The following is a 17,813-nucleotide window of genomic DNA, read 5'->3' as shown; positions in this document are numbered from 1 at the left end:
CTTGACACCACTGCAATATCTCACTACTACTTCACTACCTTGGTAGTACTTCCCTACCTTGGTACTACTTCACTACCTGGCCAGTACTAGTTGTAAAGTAGTAAAATGTTTGTGCTCACAGACCAATCAGAACTCTCTCTGAAACAGTTTAAGGCCACGTTCACACATACCCGGGTATTTCCAATACTGATATTTCTCTGTGTTTCTTACATTTACACATAAACGCAGCTACAAGTCTTTACCAACAATGATCCTGAAAACTCCGCCCATCGAGGAGATTTAGAAAAACTGTTTCTCCGTCCGCATCTAAAGACGGGAGACGGAGATTTATGTCACAATCCGTGACGTGGTGTTTTTTCCCCAGAACTTTGATTGGCTATCATGGCTTCATGCTTCTTGTTACACTGCCCCCTACAGGTCTGGATGCTCATAGCAGCTCCATGTTAATGGAGATAGTTTTTTGTAAACGTTGAGAGGAAATATCTGTTTTTGTAAAAAAAAAAACCTGGACGTGTGAACGTGGCCTCAGTGAACAAGAAGTCAAGATTATTTTAATAAAGAACTTCTCTTTAGGAACTTGTTATTTATTAAGGTTATAAACAGTGTTTTGTCGGAGGCGACGCATCAATCTTCTGGTGGTTTTCCTCAATGGCTCCGCCCCCTGGGCTCTCGGCCTGTGATTGGACGAGTCGGTTGCGGCGTAGCGGCAATCAACTTCATGATTGGAGGCAGGAAGACGAAACTCTGAAGATAAAGTTATTTTTACTGTTCGTATGTTGGAGTGGAACTTCCAGGTCCCCGGTGGCGTCCTGGTGGAACTGCAGAGGCGCTGGTGGGTCAACCAGACCCGAGGTGCCAGTCCAGGATGGACAGAACCAGACCTCACAGTGACCCTGTCTCCTTAAAACCCCTGGGCTGGATCAGACCCGGCCCCTCAGACCCGGTCCCCGAGACCCCATCAGTCCTGAGGCTTCACAAAGGTCCTCTTTGTCTTTGTTTCCGTGGCGACGCTGTGGTCCTGGTCCATCGCCGCCCGCTCACGTTTGCTGGCGAAGCGTTTCTTCATGCTGCCGACTAAACTCTCGTACCTGCGAGGAGAAACAAGGTGAGAACCTGACGGACACACTCGGAGCCCCCCCACCCCCACCCCGATCCAACATAGCCGACGGTACCTTAGAGCCATCTCTTCATCGGTGACGTCTGTCTGCATCTTCCTCCTCTGTTCCTCATCCTCCTCATCTTCATCGTCCTCTCTAGGATTCAGCAGTGCCATCAGCTTCTGTTCACAAACAACAACAACAACAGATAAACAACGCATCACCAACAAACAACTGAACAACCAAACAACAAGCGGACAACGATCAACAGCACATTGAAATAACACAACGCATCAACAACAAATAACGAATGCTGTAAACAACACAGTAAATAACAGTATACAATAAACATAGTAAACAACACCATAAACAACAGATAACCAACGCATCTACAATAAACAACTGAAAAACAAATGTGTAAAAAAACAACAGCACATTGACAACACAACAAAGAATATGGTAAACAACACAGTAAATAACAGTACACAACACAATAAACAATGCACTAAACATTAAACACAGTCAACAACAACAGATAGACAATGCATCAACAACAAACAACTGAAAAAACCTAAAGAAAACAACAGCACATTGAAAAACACAACACATCAAAAACAAAAACAAAGAATGCTGTAAACACTGTAAATAACAGTAAACAACACAGTAAACAGTAAACAACAGACGAACCTCCACCTCCGGATTAAAACCTTTGAATGAGATTCGACCGAATCGAAGCTCCTCACAGGGAACGAAGCTCTGCTCCTCCACCATGATGTTCCTGAAGACACCACACCGTCAGAGAGCGAGAGGGTGGGTGTGTGTGTGTGTGTGTGTGTGTGTGTGTGTGTGTGTGTGTGTGTGTGTGTGTGTGTGTGTGTGTGTGTGTGTGTGTGTCTCACTCCTTGGCCTTGAGCTCTGGCAGGTCCAGGTACCAGTGCTCATCACTGATGATCCTCCTCTCCTCCTCCTCCAGCTGCTTCCTGGTGTCTGAGTCCAGACACCTCTGCATGAACTGTGGGGACACACACACACACACACACACACACACACACACACACACACACACACACACACACACACACACACACACACACACACACACACACACACACACACACACACACACACACACACACACACGTAACTTTAAAACGTTCCATTTGTCAGATTTCGAGCTTTAGCTGCTGACAATCTGCGTTAACGAGCAGAAAGCTTCTAGGAGCTTCAGGAAGTTCTGCAGATGTTTTATCGTTTAGTTTTACCTTCATCCGGAGCAGATTGTTGGACAGTCTCACCGAGTCTGACATCTTTAATCACTAACTGGTAAACTAACGAACTAGTTACGTAACGAACTGGTTAAGTAACGAACTGTTTACCTAACCCACCTAACAGATCTATTTGAAGCTAACAGCTAACAGCTACGGTACCCACGAGCTAACACACCGGAAGTACCTCTTCTTCTGCTGTTCTAACCGGAAGTCACCGTCTATCCCGCTGTCTGGTGGGAGCTGCAGTGTAAAATATATTATCAGAAAATAATAAAAGATTAGGAGAGATAATTAGGATGGAATCAGGTCAGGTTAGTTAAGCAAGTTGCTTCTTATTATTCCTTGTCGAACAGCAAAATACACACATATCATTATTGATGAGTGATTATTGGTGATATTGGTGGTCATAGTATATATATTGTATTTATTTACTTTTTATGTTTTCTATTCTCATATTATTAGTACTGGTATATTGTTTCATTGTTTTTTATTTGTATTGTTTTTAAACTTAGTTTCCTTTTTTCAACGACATCACATGAACTATATATCAATACAGAAACATGTATATATTACCCTCTCCCCTCCATAGGAGGGTTGATTTTGTTCTGATATCAGACTCCGAGGACGGTCATTGTCCTGTTGTTCTTCATCTGATTAAAAAACATACAGATATTTGTGTTAACTGAGTTGAACCTGTTATAACACTGAATGTTCTCATCATGTGATCAATCACAGCTCACCACGACTCTTCAGCTCAGACTGAACATGAAGTTCCACAGGGTTCGGGATTAGGACCTATAATCTTCACATTATAACTGCTTCCAATGATCAGGAAACATTCCATTAACTTCCATTGTTATGCAGAAAGTTGTTCTATTAGAAAGAGAAATGATGTCAACATGTAGAACAACTGGATGGTATTACTTTGACCTTTGACTTCCAGTACCACTGAGGGAGCTTTTGCCACCAGAATAAACCAGGTGCTAGTTTGGAGCCAGGGCCAGACTTAGCACCAGTTCTTTGTCTTTCCACCGCCAAAGCCTCGGCCAAACAGGGGCTAAACTGGTGCTTCGCTGGCCCCACTTCGTTGCTGGGCCAGAGCGGAGCCAGACGCGTCATCAGGTGGGGGCGGAGTTATCTCTGGAGTTATCGCTACCTAAAAGGTGGAAGAGATACTGAACCAGCATTCTGAAAACTACAGTAAACACGGAGCCCCAGAGTGGTTATAGAGAAAAAGAAAAATAACGCGTGGGAACGAGATAATAAGTCGTTCCCTGAAGTTATAATGCAACGGAACGAGATCATTTAATCCGCGTTCGCGGAGCCGCGGCTCTCGAGATGCTGCAGAGCTCCACCTGTCAGTCAGCTACGTCGATATAATTTAGAAGCAGTTTTTTAATGTCGTTTTTTTACAGGCTTCTCAGGCCACTGCACAATGCAGTGTGGCTGCATTGGGCTCCGCTATGAGACGCTCCACAGAACTTCTTTCTAATGAAGCCAGACTTCTGGTTCCTCGGGAACTACTAAACAAACTACAAACTACTGGAAATGAAAGCTTGGCGTTTTTAGAGCTAAAATGATCCTTTTAATGGCTTCATGTGAAAGAGAACTTTAATCAGAGTGTTTACCTAGGTTACCATGGAAACGGCTGCAGAGCAGCGTTCTATCATTCTACACCTCCATTCCTCCATGTTGAAGCTTTTGATTCAGACACGTCCAGAAATAAAGTGAAAGGAGCAGAAAGTCACTATGGAGCTGAAATGTTGAAAAGTAAGCCTCAAGCTCATTCAGGTTTTTTTTTTTTTTTTTTTCCCTCTATGGCCACTCCGGGGCTCCAGACTAAAGCAAGACAGACGTGAAAAAACATCAATAGAGATACAAGGAGACTCAATGTTTTCTGGCTCTTTGGTGCATCAGAGGTTCAGGCCAGACGAGATGGAGCGACCCGGACCAAACCACTGTTACAGTCCGTCTCCTGGTTCTTGTACGAGCGCTGTCAGCGTTAAATTGGTGAAATCAGTGACGTATCACGTTTTGGAGTGACGCAATGACGTGATTCTCTCTGGCTCCGTTAACGGAGGGAAAAGAACCGGTTCTTTGGTGGTGCTCATTTAAGAACCGGCCCTGAACTAGAACCTGGTTCTTGTTGGTGGAAAAACCCTAAGAGAGGAACCCGGGTGTTACCTTTGACCAGAACTCTTAACTTAAAGGGGACATATCATGCTAAATCCACTTTTTTAGCCCTTAAATGCATTTTGTTGTATATTTAGAGTGTTTAGAAGTACAGAAAAGTTCAAAGTAGTCTCTTCAGGTGCTCCGTTGATATCTTTATATTCTGTTTTGGTCATATTTTGCAATCTGTTTCGATTTTTCTATTCTCTATTACGTTTTTTGAACAATGACGTCACAGTATTCGCAGCGGAACTGCCAAATTAGGACATCGACTCCGGGCCCAACACTTCGAGCAATCCGCCATTTTTGTTTCTCGCTGCGATTTTGTAGTCCAACCTCAAGGATGCCGAAGTTACGAGAGGATAAGTCGAAATGTTCGGTTGTTGGATGTAGTAACCCACAAGCTTCGTTACACCGTCTCCCAGCATCAGAACCTTTTCGAAGTGCCTGGTTGAGTTTTATTTTTCACAGAAATGTACCCACATCTGTGGGTAAGGTCATTTTTGTGTGCGCGAATCACTTTAAGGACGACTGCTTCAGCAACCTCCGCCAGTATAAAGAAGGATTTGCCGAAAGACTTGGTCTGATTGAGCGGTCAGTTCCTTCTATCTATGGAGACGACGAACAGAGCACTTCGGTAAGCTGTATATAACGCTAAAAAGTGTGATGATAAGACGTCCCTGTCATTGTTCTGTTAGCATTAGCAGTTGCACCGTCTTCATATGTTAGCGCTGTGTGCTCGTTTTAGATTATAATCTAACTTCTGTGTTAAATAGTCGTTGTAATACAGGCAGTATTGTAGTAGTGGGCATGGATGGAGAAGTTAGTGTAAATATAGTAACACACCATTGCGTTACATCCATATGAAGACGTTGTTCTTCAGGTGCATCATGGTCATTTTCATCTCGCTCCGCCGGGTCCGACTCTGGCTCCAACATGTATGGCTGGATGGACAAATCTTGCCTTGTTGACATTTTGTAAATAATGTGTGACTATAAAGTTTCTGCGCCGCCAGATAATTGTATCTGTTCTATCAAACTACAAAGATGGCCGAACAGGGTGGCGTTGAACCGAGTGTCACCTCTGCAACCTGGAGAGGAGGCGGGGTATGAAGAGACCGCCCCAAAACGAGTTGCTCTCAGAAGCACATCAGAAAAGGGGTAGAAAAGGGGCCTGTGGAGCTCTAATAATGAGGAATTCAGACCCAAGCATTGCAGTTCCGCTTTATATAGACCACAACTGTATGATTTATATGTAAAAAGGAAGGATTTAAAAGCATGATATGTCTCCTTTAAGCCTTACAGAGCGCCCCCTGCTGCTGTGTGCTGGAGTGACAACAATACAACTTACGTGTGCGTGTGTGTGTGTGTGTGTGTGTGTTTAACACGGGATGTTAATGATAAACATTATTCAGGATGAATTTTAGTCTCCATTTTAAACAAAGACCTGATCCTGATCCGAGACTCTCCGTCTGTCACCTCCTGCTGCCTGCAGGGTCTCTCAGGCACGCGCTCGCGCTGACGCACACACGCACACTCGCTTTGTCTGCCGTACTGATGTTGATATTCACAGGAACCGGCTTTTTGTTTATTGTTTCTGTTCTTACATATTATAACGTTTCCTAAATGTTGTTAATGCGTTACTGGAGGAGGAGGATGAAGAGAAGAAGGAACAGAAGGAGGAGGTGAAGGAGGAGGCTTTGTATGCGCAGCCTCCCAGCGCACATCTCCATCTAACTGTGCGCTATAATTGAAATGGCGCATTTGGCCCCGGGCACCCGGGGGAGAAGGGGGGGGGGGGCTGGGGGGGAAAGCGTGACGGGAGACGTCATCAGGCTCCGAAGCCGCAGGGGGAGATGTTACTGTCTGAAAGGAGGAGGTGCAGGGAGGAGGAGGAGGCGCTGCTTCTCCAGAGGATGGGCTGATGTGGGGGGGGGGGGCTGCATGAGGAGGAGAAGCAGGAGGAGGAGCAGCCCACCGCCCACCCCGTGTCCCTCTAACCTAATCCCGGCCCCGGGCGGTGCGCGGCCCCGGGCCACTGCGCTCTCAGCCCTCCTCTTTATTTATCCGGGCGGAGGAGCCGCGGACGAGCCGCTTTCGCTCCTGCTGCTCCGTGGAGGACGTGACGAGGTGTCGGGACCCGGAGCTGACCCAGGCCGTTGTCCATGTCGTCTGTGTCAGTGTCCTCTCAGGTGAGCGCCCGCTCCTCTCCGGAAGTCTCCATGTCTGGACAGTGCTGGGATTTCCGACGATGCGCTTAACGCACCACCAGACTCCGTGTAGAAACCGCTCGTTTTCATATCTTTTATCGTTTTAGAAGAAAACCTGACAGAAATAAAGCAAACGTTGGATGTTTTGCTCAAAACGCGGCCTCCTCTTCAAATCGGCTCACAACAAAAACTTATTTTGAAGGACTTTATTTGATATAACCTGGATTTTCCTGCCGGCGTCTTGGCGCTTCTGCCGCATGGATCTGCGGAGGTTTCAATTTATTCTGGAAGTCAGAATGACTCGGAAACGATCCTCGGTGTCTGGTTCGGTTCCGTTTCATCGAGAGGCCGCCGGCTGTAGAGGGACCCGCTGAAATCCGGTGAAACCGGGCCCAGGACCGGAGCAGCATGCGTTCCGCGGCTCGGACGGTTTAAATGTGGACGTTTTCTAACGGAGTCTGGAGCGTGTGTGGGGCTCCAACTGTGAGCAGGACCCGGTTCCTGGCCCGGGACTGGTTCGTGCTCAGGACCCGGTTCTTGCTGCAGAGCCTCAGAGCTTTTAAAGAGGATTCGGATCAGATTGGTTTTGTTTGAGATGATTTGAACAGCAGTTTGCAGACCAGGAGGGGGGTTGGTTTAGTCCAGGGGGGTTTGTCTGGTGTTGGCAGTAAGTTTGGCCTTGGGGGCGATAGCTTTGCCCCTGTGGGGGTGTGGGGGGTTTGGTTCTGGGGGGTTGGTTTATCCCTGAGGGCTTGGGTCTCCTAGCCTGATGCTCCTGTTCGGCGCTCTTCATCCTCGTCGTCAAACGTGTCTTCTTCTGGCCTGACGATGAGAGACTGGCATTCCTCAAGGTTTCCTGTGGGGTCCTCTGAGTTTTCCTGGATTTCAGCAGCAGCAGTCTGAAGTCCAACGTCTTCGTTCTCTTACTGATGACGGTGTGTGTTGTCCCTAGGAGGGCCGGAGCCTGTCCAGGATGTCTCTGAGCCGCTCACCCGTGTCGCCGCTCGGCGCCCAGGGCATCCCATCGCCCGCCCAGCTCACCAAGACCAACGCCCCGGTCCACATCGACGTGGGCGGTCACATGTACACCAGCAGCCTGGCCACGCTCACCAAGTTCCCCGAGTCCAGGTGAGCCCTGCCTCCGACACTCCAGCACCGCGGTCAGATGCTTCTCCGTGATACGACCCGCCTGTGTGCAGGATCGGCCGACTGTTCAGCGGCGCCGAGCCCATCGTGCTGGACAGCCTGAAGCAGCACTACTTCATCGACCGCGACGGAGACATCTTCCGCTACATCCTCAGCTTCCTGAGGACCTGCAAGCTGCTGCTGCCCGAAGACTTCCAGGTACAACCGGACCGCCGTACTCCCTGACCGCCACATGACCTAACCACTGTACGCCTTGGCCGCTGAACAACCCCTAACCACCATACGACCTGACCGCCATACGTTTCCCGACCACCGAATGACCCCCGACTGCCATGCCCCCAACCGCCGTACAACCTCCAACCTCCAACAGTTAGAACCCTCGTACCACCAGTACCCCCGTATGACACTCAACTGCCATACCTGGGACCCCAGTATGACCCCCAAAACCCCTGTACCACCAGAACCTGCTGTAATTTAGCGCCAGCTTCACGATGGTGCCACTTGTGCCAGTGAAGATGTACAGTTCCCTCCTGCTGGAGATCATAACGACTAAAGAAACTATAAACTATGGGATCCAGACCTCGTGGTTCTGCTCTGGATCCTGGAGGTTCTGGTCCTGCTGAATGTCTGAGAGCCTCATTAATGAACACAGCAACCAGCAAGGCCTCAGGCTGCGCGCGCACGCACACACACGTTTATTAAAACACACGGCTGAGTGTGTTTTAATAATAGTGTGTGTGTGTGTGTGTGTGTACCACATTAAGTCTATTATTCTGTTCAGGATGAATAAAGACGCCCTGAAGACAAGAGACGCTTCACAAAACTCATCTCCCCCCTCGCTTCTGGGGGGGGGAGTGTAACCGTGTTTTCAGAATAAAAGCTTCAGTCTGATTTCAAGCGGTTTAAGCGAGTTCCTGTTTACACGACAGTGGTGCTCAGGACGGTCATGTGACCTGGCAGTGTTCCTAACGACTTCCCCCCCCAATGAATGTCCATGTGCTCCCACCCTCACCCCCCAGGACTTCCCCCAACTGTACGAGGAGGCCCGGTTCTACCAGCTGACCCCCATGGTGCGTGAGCTGGAGCGCTGGCAGGCGGAGCGCGAGCTGCAGCGGGCGCCGCCCTGCGAGTGCCTGGTGGTCCGGGTCACGCCCGACCTGGGCGAGCGGATCGCGCTGAGCGGGGAGAAGGTCCTGATCGAGGAGGTCTTCCCCGAGACCGGCGACGTCATGTGCAACTCCATGAGCGCCGGCTGGAACCTGGACCCCACGCACGTCATCCGCTTCCCCCTCAACGGCTACTGCCGCCTCAACTCGGTGCAGGTGGGTCCCCCCTTTACCCCCCCAGAACGCCACCGTGTGGAACCGGGTTCCACACTGAGGTGGCTCAGACCTGGTCTTCCCGCCCCACAGGTCCTGGAGCGGCTCCTCCAGAAGGGCTTCGGTGTGCGGGCGTCCTGCGGCGGCGGCGTGGACTCCTCCCAGTTCAGCGAGTACGTCCTGTGCAGGGAGCTGAGACACATCCAGACCATCAGCAGTACCCCGATCCGGATCAAACAGGAGCCGCTGGACTGAGAGCCGGACCAGAGACCCTCCACACACCGTGGGGCTCTGGGACCGCCTGCAGCTGTCACACTGCAACACGGACACTTTGTTCACCCTGTGTGTGCGTGTATACGTGTGTGTGCGTGTATACGTGTGCGTGTGTGTCACAGTCAAACCGCTGGTTTCTTTTCTTTATTCCATTTTTCTGAAAAGGTACAAACGAGTGAAAAACTCCTGAAATATCTCACAACGTAGGAAATATAAATACTCAGAGTCTTTCTCACACACACACTCTCTCTCTCTCACTCTCTCTCACACTCACACACACACACACACACACTAAAGCGTGAAAAAACCTGCAGACCCGTGGTGTGAGGAGGAGCTGAACGATGCTTCAGCTCCTCCAGTCAGAGCTCTGCTCCGAGTCCAGGGTTCACGTGAAGCTGCAGGTCCTTCATCATAATCACCATCATCATCATTATCTTCATCGCGGCGAGTCGCCGACCAGCTTCCTGTTTCTTCCAGTTTTTTTCTTTCGATGTCCGACGAGCAACTTCTGTGTTTTGTGATTAAAATGTTGAAGCGCCGCGGCTCGCAGGTCTTTCACTCCTCCGTTGAAACTTAACGAGCCAGACACACACACACACACACACACACACACACACACACACACACACACACACACACACACACACACACACACACACACACACCTCCTCCTCCTCTCTGAGCTGCTCCTGCAGGAGAACCAGGAGGAGGGGAGCAGGAGGTGCTGCTGCGAAGGGGAGGAGGAGGAGGAGGAGGAGGAGGAGGTGAAGCCGTCACTTGAGCAGAGCCTTGTAAAGCGTGAGCGAGCGCGCCGTGCTGCGCTCCTGCTCCAGACAGAAGATGAAGTCCCTGAGGTTTACTCGTGTGATCCTCTGACGGAGCTGCTGCCGGGAGGAGGCCACCGAGGAGGAGGAGGAGGCGGAGGAGCCAGGGCCCGAACCACAGGCCACCTGAGGAGGAGAGAACGTCGGCAGTTCAGACACCAACCAGCACAAACGCTCCCGCTCCTCCAACATGGAGTTTAAGCTCCTTTTCTGACTGAACGTAAACTTCTGTGTGTGCGTGCATTACACCTTATCTGCCCCATCTGCTCCCGACTGGCTGAACTTGCCCAGAGCTGCGCCCCACCCCCCACCCCCCACCCCCCACAGACCCCGAGCTTCACCCTCCAGGCTCAGACAGACAGCATGGTGGGAAATCTTTTTTTCTGTCTTTGTGTCAAAGCTGCCTCCACCCACCCCCCACCCTACCCTGAGGCTCATTGCTGCAGATGGAGAAGCCACACCCACAATAAACCCCGGGGCAAATTGTGACCCGCTTTACTGTGTGTGTGTGTATCACCTGCTCAGTGTGGTTACCATGGTGATCCCACTGTGAAGTCACTAAGCAGGAAGTAACTTGTTCCAGAGTAAAGTTGCTGAAGTCAGTGTGTCGCTGCTGCAGTGACGTGAAGTTGTTACAGACCCTCACCTGCTTCCAGTGACATCACGCTGCTGCTTCCTGTTCACTGAGCCCTGTGTTAGCTTTAGCATTAGCTTAAGCACAGACTGTTTTTTTTTTTACTCCTCCACTGGAGCACAGGCAGGTTACAGGTGTGTGACAGGTCCGTTACAGGTGTGTTACAGATCCGTAAGAGGTGTGTTTCAGGTCCGTTACAGGTGCGTTACATGTGTGTTACAGGTCCGCTACAGGTGTTACAGGTGTTTTACCTCGCTGCCGGCTGTGGCTCCCCCTGGCGAATCCATCTTGCGTTTCTTTCTTGGTCCAATGGCGGCGAGGGCGGTGAGGTTAGCGTCTCGCTGCCTCATCTGAGCGAGTTCCTGCTGCTGCATCTGAGAGGGACAGGAGGTACAAGGTCACTCCTCCAGCTGCAGGTTAGAGGAGCAGGAGCAGGAGGAGCAGGGAGAGGAGGAGGAAGAGGAGGAAGCACAGACTGACCTCTTTGGCCTTCTGCTTCAGTCGAGCCTGTTCAGGATCTTCTTGCCGAGCTCGACTCTGAGGAGGAAACACAGGTCACTCTACCAATCGTGTGTGTGTGTGTGTGTGTGTGTGTGTGTGTGTGTGTGTTTGTGTGTGTGTACCTTTGCGGCCTTCAGGAGAATCTCTCTCTCTTGCTCGTCCTTCCTCTGTTTCTCCATCCGCTCCAACTGCTCAAAAAACCTCAGCTGAGAGCGAACGTCTGAACTCTGCTCATAGTGCTCCTCATCCTGAGGAGGAGCAGGAGAGGGAGGAAAAGAGGGAGCAGGAGGAGGACAAAGAGGGAAAATATGAGATCGGAGTATATTAATTAGTCATAAGGTTTTTTTCTCTGCAACTCTGAATTGCACTTAGCATCCAGGCTAACTCCTTTAGCATCCAGGCTAACTCCTTTAGCATCCAGGCTAACTCCTTTAGCATCCAGACTAACTCCTTTAGCATCCAGGCTAACTCCTTTAGCATCCAGGCTAACTCCTTTAGCATCCAGGCTAACTCCTTTAATATCCAGGCTAACTCCTTTAGCATCCAGGCTAACTCCTTTAGCATCCAGGCTAACTCCTTTAGTATCCAGGCTAACTCCTTTAATATACAGGCTAACTCCTTTAGCATCCAGGCTAACTCCTTTAGTATCCAGGCTAACTCCTTTAGTATCCAGGCTAACTCCTTTAGCATTCAGGCTAACTCCTTTAATATCCAGGCTAACTCCTTTAGCATCCAGGCGAAGTCCTTAGCTTCCTGCCTCAGCACTGAGACAGTTTAGTTCTTAACATTTCCCGACTCTCTCCATCTCTTTCAGCTCACTTTAGTCCGTTCTGTTCCCCATGTTCTCTACACTGCTGCTCCTGCTGTTGCACCGCGCGCCGGTCGGTTACCTTTCCTCCGTCGGCGCGGTGCTGAGCCACGGCGGTAACCTTCTCCAGCAGCGAGCGCAGTCTGGACTGAGTCGCATGAGAGACCAAGTTCACCACCTCCAGAGGAACGTCGCCCACCCCCAACTTCTTAGCTGATGATCAGATGGCAGAGGTCAGGGGTCACCGCAAGGAGCCAGGACAGAACAGACACAGGTTGAGGCCAGGGGTCAGGGGTCACAGTGGGAGGTGTTGGTACACACACCTGTCTCCAGGATGCGGCGGTGCAGCAGCCCCGTGGGCAGAAACGATTCGTCTTTACACGACCGGATCTTGGTGCCGACCAGTTCCGAGCTCGTTGCTAGGATACGGGCGTTCTCCTCGTTCAGGTTGACGCCGGCCATTGATGCCACGTCGTTGATGTCATCGTCGTCTCTGTATGAGGAGGGTTCAAGGGACAGAACCGGTCAGACCACCAAGATTTCAAAAACACAACTACAACCTCCAGAACCCAGACCTGGATCAAGACCTGCTTTCTGGCTGGGCACTCATGCTGCCCCCTGCTGGCTGACCAGTGAACACACTGGTCCTCGTCCTGTTTCTGGTGAACCTGCCTGACCTCATAGCAGGGGTTTGCTGGAGTTCTACTTGGTTGTGGTTCTGATTGCTGTGTTGGCTCTGGGTTCTGGGAGTCCAGGAGGGTCCGGGGACATACTGGAAGTGGTTTGATGGGTGGATTGAGTTCAGTCCTCCTGCCGGTCAAACTCACCTGAAGGTCCCGCCCCCTGGGTCGCTCAGCTTCTTCTGAGTGGCCTGAGCTGCCAGGTTGATGGGCGTCTTCCCTGCGATGATGGCCGGTCCTCTGATGAGCGTACCTGAAGAACCAGAACCACCGGTCTGAGACATCAGGGAGGGACACACTGCCATCTGGTGGCTGACTTCAGAATGACGTACGTACGTGCGTGCGTGCGTGCGTGTTCTGCAAATTGCTGATTAGTTACTTCTACCACAAGTGGTGGGGTTACTACAGTCAGTGGGAGGAAGATGCTCTATAATGTGGATGTTAGCTCTTCTTAAAGAACTAGATCGATGGACAACTAGGGTGTGGTAACCATGGCAACAGGGAGACTCACCCTGAGGTCTGAAAGTCTGACTGATGACGACTGGAGAGCGAGTCTGTACAGTTTGGACTGAACCTCGGCCCATCGTCTGGGGGGGGAGGGAGAGAAGCATCATCAGCAGACAGCAACAGAACAGAGGAACTTGCTTCTGGTTCTGGAAGTCGTACCACGGCCGTCGTGTTGCTAATGGGCGTGTTGAGCCGGACGGAGCCGCCGGCCTCCATGTTGAGTCGCGGTCTGACAGAGACCCCGGAGCCAGGGGCCACAGGCTGGGGGCCCGAGGAGGACGAGGGGGGGGCCGTCATCAAGGACTGTTGGCTGTTCAGGAGAGACTGTCGTAGGGCCGGCAGGCTTTTCTACACAGTGACAGAGTAATAGTGCCAGCAACAGAGTAACAGAGTAAGTGCCAGTAACAGTAAGAGTAACAGTGATAGTAACACAGTAACAGCAGAGTAAGCGCGACAGTAACATAGTAACAATCAGAGTAGCAGTGACAGTAAGAATAACAGTCAGAGTAACGTTACTGTCACAGTGACACTAAGAGTAACAGAGTAACAGTCAGAGTCACAGTGAGAGTAACAGAGTAAGAGTAACAAGCGTTACCTTGAGGAAGGGGATGAGGTAGGGTTGTGGAGACGACTTGAGTTCGGCCTGCAGGCGCGTGGTGAACTCCTCCGGCTCAATCTTTGCATCCTGAACACATGTGAAGAGAACATGTGACAACTGTAATGAGCGCTAGCGACCACAGGGGGGCGGCGTCCTACCAGCAGGTCCTGGACCAGGGCCTTCACGTTCTTGGAGGTGTCGGGGCACGGCGGGTTGTGGGACGCCAGCTTGATGAGCGTGGCCAGGAAGTTCTTGCACTTCTTCACGTTCTCCTGCATTTCCTGTCGAGACACACGGAAGAAAGGGTCACGCGGGACGACGCTCACCTGTCAATCACTACTAACCCCAACCCACCTGGGACACCATGGACACTCGGGCGGCGGGCGAGGCGGCTGGTGGCGGCGGCGTGCTCACGGGTTTGGCGCCGCCTGCCGTGATGACAGTGGGAGCTTTATGAGGAGTGGCCATCTTTACAGGGACACCGCCACCACCAGGGGGCACTGTGAGGGCCTTCTGGGTAAAGAAAGAGATGCCAAGAGTTCTTCATCAATGCTTTCCTTCATCATCCTTCATCATCATCATCCTTCATCATTAGCATTATTGATTTCTTGATGTGATCTTGTTTGACCTCTTTATGATAATGCAATTTTCATCAGCGTGTGTGTGTGTGTGTGTGTGTGTGTGTGTGTGTGTGTGTGTGTGTGTGTGTGTGTTATTTGCTTGTAAACAGTATTTATCTCCTCATTGCCACTGTTTTGTGTCCAAACGACCCAAACGACCTAAAAGACTCTCTGGTACACTGATCACCAGGACCTGGAGAGTCCACCTGGAGATGTGGGCTCAGGGGGGTGACTCACCTGCACCGTGGTGACTGCAGGCTGAACCATTCTGGTCTGAGTGGGGGAGGTCAGGCGGACGGTCTGGGGGGCTCCAGGCGCCTGCAGACAACAGAGAGGGAAAAATACGTCTTCAGGGTCCAAATCAGGATCACAGGAGAAACAATGGTCAGCTCTGGGGGTCGTCTGCAGAGGGGTTAGCCTCTGAGCTAAAGGGGTTAGTTTCTGGAGTTGGAGGAGTTAGGCTTCTTGGCTACAATCTCTTGTAAACATGTCAGACTTGTTCCAGTCTGGTTCAGTCTTCTGCTTCAGGTCTGGACCTGGACCCTGATGCTGGAGGAGCTGCTGGTGCCCGTCTTACCGTGGTGGTGGTGCTGACCCGGATGGTGGTGGCGGCTGTGGGTGCGGCAGGTCTCTGCGCGATGCTGGTCACCGTCTGACTCTGAGTCTTGGCCTGAGCCTGAGCCAGGACCTGCTGGGGGACCATGACCAGCTGACCGGTCTCCGTCCGGACCAGAACCATGCCTAAGAAGGAGGAGAGACGAGATGAGGAGTAGGAGGAGGAGAAAGAGCTCCTCTAACAGAACAAAGATCTAAACATCTGCTCAGACTGAGCTGAAGATCACGTCTCTAAACTCCAGAAAGCTTCATTTCCTGTCCGAGTCCTGGATCAGGATTGGTCTGGGTCTGAGTCCTGGATCAGGATGGGTCCTAAGTCCCACCAACTAAAACCATCTTCTTTCTCCAAGACGTTCTTAAAAAGTTCTCTGTCCACACGGGAAACATCTGCGTCCATGACACCATGAAGACAACTCAGAGTGATGTCGTACATCTCTGCCAGGCCTGTAGGAGGCGCTGTAACGCCGCCACAGAAATAGACACCAAGCATGAAGAAACTGAGAAATGGACAAATCCAGCATCTTATTGAAGCGACAAGCATCAGCAGCTTCTTCTGCAGCTACACCTGGAGCAGGTAGTCCGCCATGTTGTTGTTGCTAAGTGACGTCACAGAGAGGGAGGCGGAGTTATAGGTCGAGAAGCGGCGCCATTGCATCATCGTTTTCAGCCATTGTTCATTTTGTTGGTCCACTCGTCAAAGCCGAGGTGAAGTTTTCAAATTTCTCCACTCTAGAACACGTTTAGAGAAAAAAATAAAACCTGTTTCCTGGCTCCTAAAACGCGTCGTGTAGCTGATCAGACAGAAACCATGGTTACGTGCAACGGTGTTACCGTGGTGACGGAGCCTCAGAGTCTCTGAACTCACTGAAGAGAAAGTTTGATTCTGAACTTTTCACTTTGTTGACAAAATGAGCCGCGATTGAAGAGCCTGAAGGACCGCAGCAGGTCTGAGGAGTCGGCTGAGGCCACTGGGCTGCAGGTGACCAGGCGCACGACCCAACGGTGGACACACTCATCTGGAGGCATGGTGAACCTGACAGGTGACCCGACGGGCGACACACTCACCTGGAGGCATGGTGAACCTGACAGGTGACCCGGCGGGCGACACACTCACCTGGCGGCATGGTGAACCTGACAGGTGACCCGGCGGGTGACACACTCACCTGGAGGCATGGTGAACCCGGGCTGCAGCTGTATGGTGGTCTGCTGCTGGGGCCTCACGGCGAGCGCGGGCTGCGGCACGGTGGCCCGGGTCGGGCTTCCAGCCACCAGCCCAGGTCTCTGCTGCTGGATGGAGGTGGCCACCACCGGAGCGCTGGGTGGCCTCACCACAGCCACCCCGTTTATGGCGGGCTTCACCCCGGCCGTCAGGGTGGCTCCGGCGGAAGGTGGCGTGCCAGTCCCGGTCTGGCTGACGGGTGACTGGGCTGTGACTGGAGGGGGGGTGCCGGTCAGGATGACGGAGCCCCCGGAGGCCGGCTGGCCAGGGAGAAGCATCTTGGTGTGGATGAGGGTCCCGCTGTGGTTCAGGACCGGAGCCACGGGGCCGCCCGGGGACACCAGCGGGCCCCCCTTCGGGTCCAGGCCGTTCTGGGCCACCGTGCCGGGCGTGGGGGGCTTTTGCAGGGCCACGGCGGGGGAACCCGCGGCGGGCTGAGCCGCAGCGGAGGAGCCCGTCCCGGCGGGCGTGCTGACAAGCTTCACGGCTCCCGCTCCGCCGTTCACGCCCTGGATCCCGGGTGAGGAGGTCCGGGGCTCCGGGGGGGCGGCGGAGGCTCCCGGAGCCGCAGCCCGGTGGAATCCCGCGGCGGCGGGCTGAGTGCTCGAAGTGACGGGTCCTGGTCCCGGTCCGGGGGAACCCACCGGAGGCGCCGCTCCGCCCGGCAGAAGGGCGGCCACGGCGGGTGAGGAGGAGGAGGCGGAGGAGGAGGAGGTGGAAGAGGAGGACGGGGCTCTGCCGGACCCGGGCTCCGGGGTCAGAGCCGCTCTCGGACGCCCTTGTTGCGGCTCCGCGGAGCCGGGCTCTTTCCCTGAGAAGTGGCCCGCGGCGGGCGCGGCTGCCTCTCGCTTGTCGGCCCGGTCGCCCAGCTGGGACTCCAGCGAACCCACCAGGTCGCTGACCGCCTTCTCGTCCACCTCCGTGAAGAGCATGTCCTCCAGTGGGTCGGAGGCTCCCGCCATCTTTGATGCTGGACCGTTGTGCAAATCGTAGCTGAGAAGGTGCGCATGCGCGTAGGATCCGTCTGCTATCTGAGCATAGAGCTAGAACCAACAGATCGATTTTTTCGGTGAGTTCAGGTTAAACCTCGGCCTGGGAAGTACTCCAGTACTCTAGATAAGTATTTATTGAACCTACGATATTTATGATGTGACTTATGGTTGTTTGACGCTTTATGTTTTAAAGGTTGTATGGCTTTTTGATGCTATCATATCATATCATATTGTCCTGGCACTGCTAATTATCTATTTATGTATACATAGTCCATTCTTTTGTGTGCAACCATCCTGTCTTTAAGTAATTGTGCAATGGAGAGCTACTGTG

The 17,813-nt window shown here is 52.0% G+C and overlaps 3 protein-coding genes across 5 annotated transcripts; 1 reads left to right on the top strand and 2 right to left on the bottom strand.

Moving 5' to 3' along the window:
• Positions 1-515: 515 nt before the first annotated feature.
• mphosph6 (M-phase phosphoprotein 6) lies at positions 516-2,562 on the bottom strand. Its single transcript, XM_080475189.1, has 5 exons — positions 2,360-2,562; positions 1,997-2,109; positions 1,785-1,875; positions 1,173-1,279; positions 516-1,088 (listed from the first exon to the last, which is right to left on the bottom strand). Exons 1-5 carry the CDS (start codon positions 2,402-2,404, stop codon positions 959-961), a joined length of 486 nt encoding a protein of 161 aa, XP_080331315.1. The 5' UTR covers positions 2,405-2,562; the 3' UTR covers positions 516-958.
• Positions 2,563-6,351: 3,789 nt separating this feature from the next.
• LOC308116791 (BTB/POZ domain-containing protein kctd15-like) lies at positions 6,352-10,023 on the top strand. Of its 3 annotated transcripts, none has more exons than XM_080475186.1 (5): positions 6,352-6,728; positions 7,699-7,874; positions 7,946-8,090; positions 8,912-9,214; positions 9,305-10,023. In XM_080475186.1, exons 1-5 carry the CDS (start codon positions 6,702-6,704, stop codon positions 9,464-9,466), a joined length of 813 nt encoding a protein of 270 aa, XP_080331312.1. In that variant the 5' UTR covers positions 6,352-6,701; the 3' UTR covers positions 9,467-10,023. The 3 variants fall into 3 exon arrangements, with proteins under 3 accessions (XP_080331312.1, XP_080331313.1, XP_080331314.1); XM_080475187.1 differs by lacking the exon at positions 6,352-6,728 and adding an exon at positions 7,070-7,261; XM_080475188.1 differs by lacking the exon at positions 6,352-6,728 and adding an exon at positions 7,070-7,597.
• On the bottom strand, positions 9,634-17,468 carry LOC308116777 (transcription initiation factor TFIID subunit 4-like). Its single transcript, XM_080475164.1, has 15 exons — positions 16,435-17,468; positions 15,234-15,397; positions 14,894-14,974; positions 14,391-14,549; positions 14,195-14,317; positions 14,034-14,123; positions 13,598-13,786; positions 13,443-13,518; positions 13,079-13,184; positions 12,575-12,744; positions 12,334-12,464; positions 11,566-11,691; positions 11,423-11,479; positions 11,194-11,316; positions 9,634-10,434 (listed from the first exon to the last, which is right to left on the bottom strand). The coding sequence occupies exons 1-15, from the start codon at positions 17,450-17,452 to the stop codon at positions 10,258-10,260; spliced, it is 2,790 nt and encodes a 929-aa protein (XP_080331290.1). The 5' UTR covers positions 17,453-17,468; the 3' UTR covers positions 9,634-10,257.
• Positions 17,469-17,813: the final 345 nt, after the last annotated feature.

Source organism: Lipophrys pholis (genome assembly GCF_963383615.2).
Source record: "Lipophrys pholis genome assembly, chromosome: 11".
NCBI lineage: Eukaryota > Metazoa > Chordata > Actinopteri > Blenniiformes > Blenniidae > Lipophrys > Lipophrys pholis.
The sequence above is the reverse complement of the archived record's forward strand: the minus strand, read 5'-3'. Positions and strand labels throughout refer to the sequence as shown.

Excerpts from the sequence above, each read along its gene's own strand:
- LOC308116777 (XM_080475164.1), bottom strand. The coding sequence starts at position 17,452 with ATGGCGGGAGCCTCCGACCCACTGGAGGACATGCTCTTCACGGAGGTG. Across the intron at positions 13,787-14,033 it reads ACCTCATCCCCTTCCTCAAG|AAAAGCCTGCCGGCCCTACG; the intron begins GTAACGCTTGTT and ends GTCACTGTGTAG. Across the intron at positions 12,745-13,078 it reads CCAGGGGGCGGGACCTTCAG|AGACGACGATGACATCAACG; the intron begins GTGAGTTTGACC and ends CTCCTCATACAG.
- mphosph6 (XM_080475189.1), bottom strand. The coding sequence starts at position 2,404 with ATGTCAGACTCGGTGAGACTGTCCAACAATCTGCTCCGGATGAAG. Across the intron at positions 1,876-1,996 it reads CCAGAGCTCAAGGCCAAGGA|GAACATCATGGTGGAGGAGC; the intron begins GTGAGACACACA and ends TGGTGTCTTCAG. Across the intron at positions 1,089-1,172 it reads GATGAAGAGATGGCTCTAAG|GTACGAGAGTTTAGTCGGCA; the intron begins GTACCGTCGGCT and ends TTCTCCTCGCAG.
- LOC308116791 (XM_080475186.1), top strand. The coding sequence starts at position 6,702 with ATGTCGTCTGTGTCAGTGTCCTCTCAG. Across the intron at positions 6,729-7,698 it reads CTGTGTCAGTGTCCTCTCAG|GAGGGCCGGAGCCTGTCCAG; the intron begins GTGAGCGCCCGC and ends TGTTGTCCCTAG. Across the intron at positions 8,091-8,911 it reads TGCTGCCCGAAGACTTCCAG|GACTTCCCCCAACTGTACGA; the intron begins GTACAACCGGAC and ends CTCACCCCCCAG.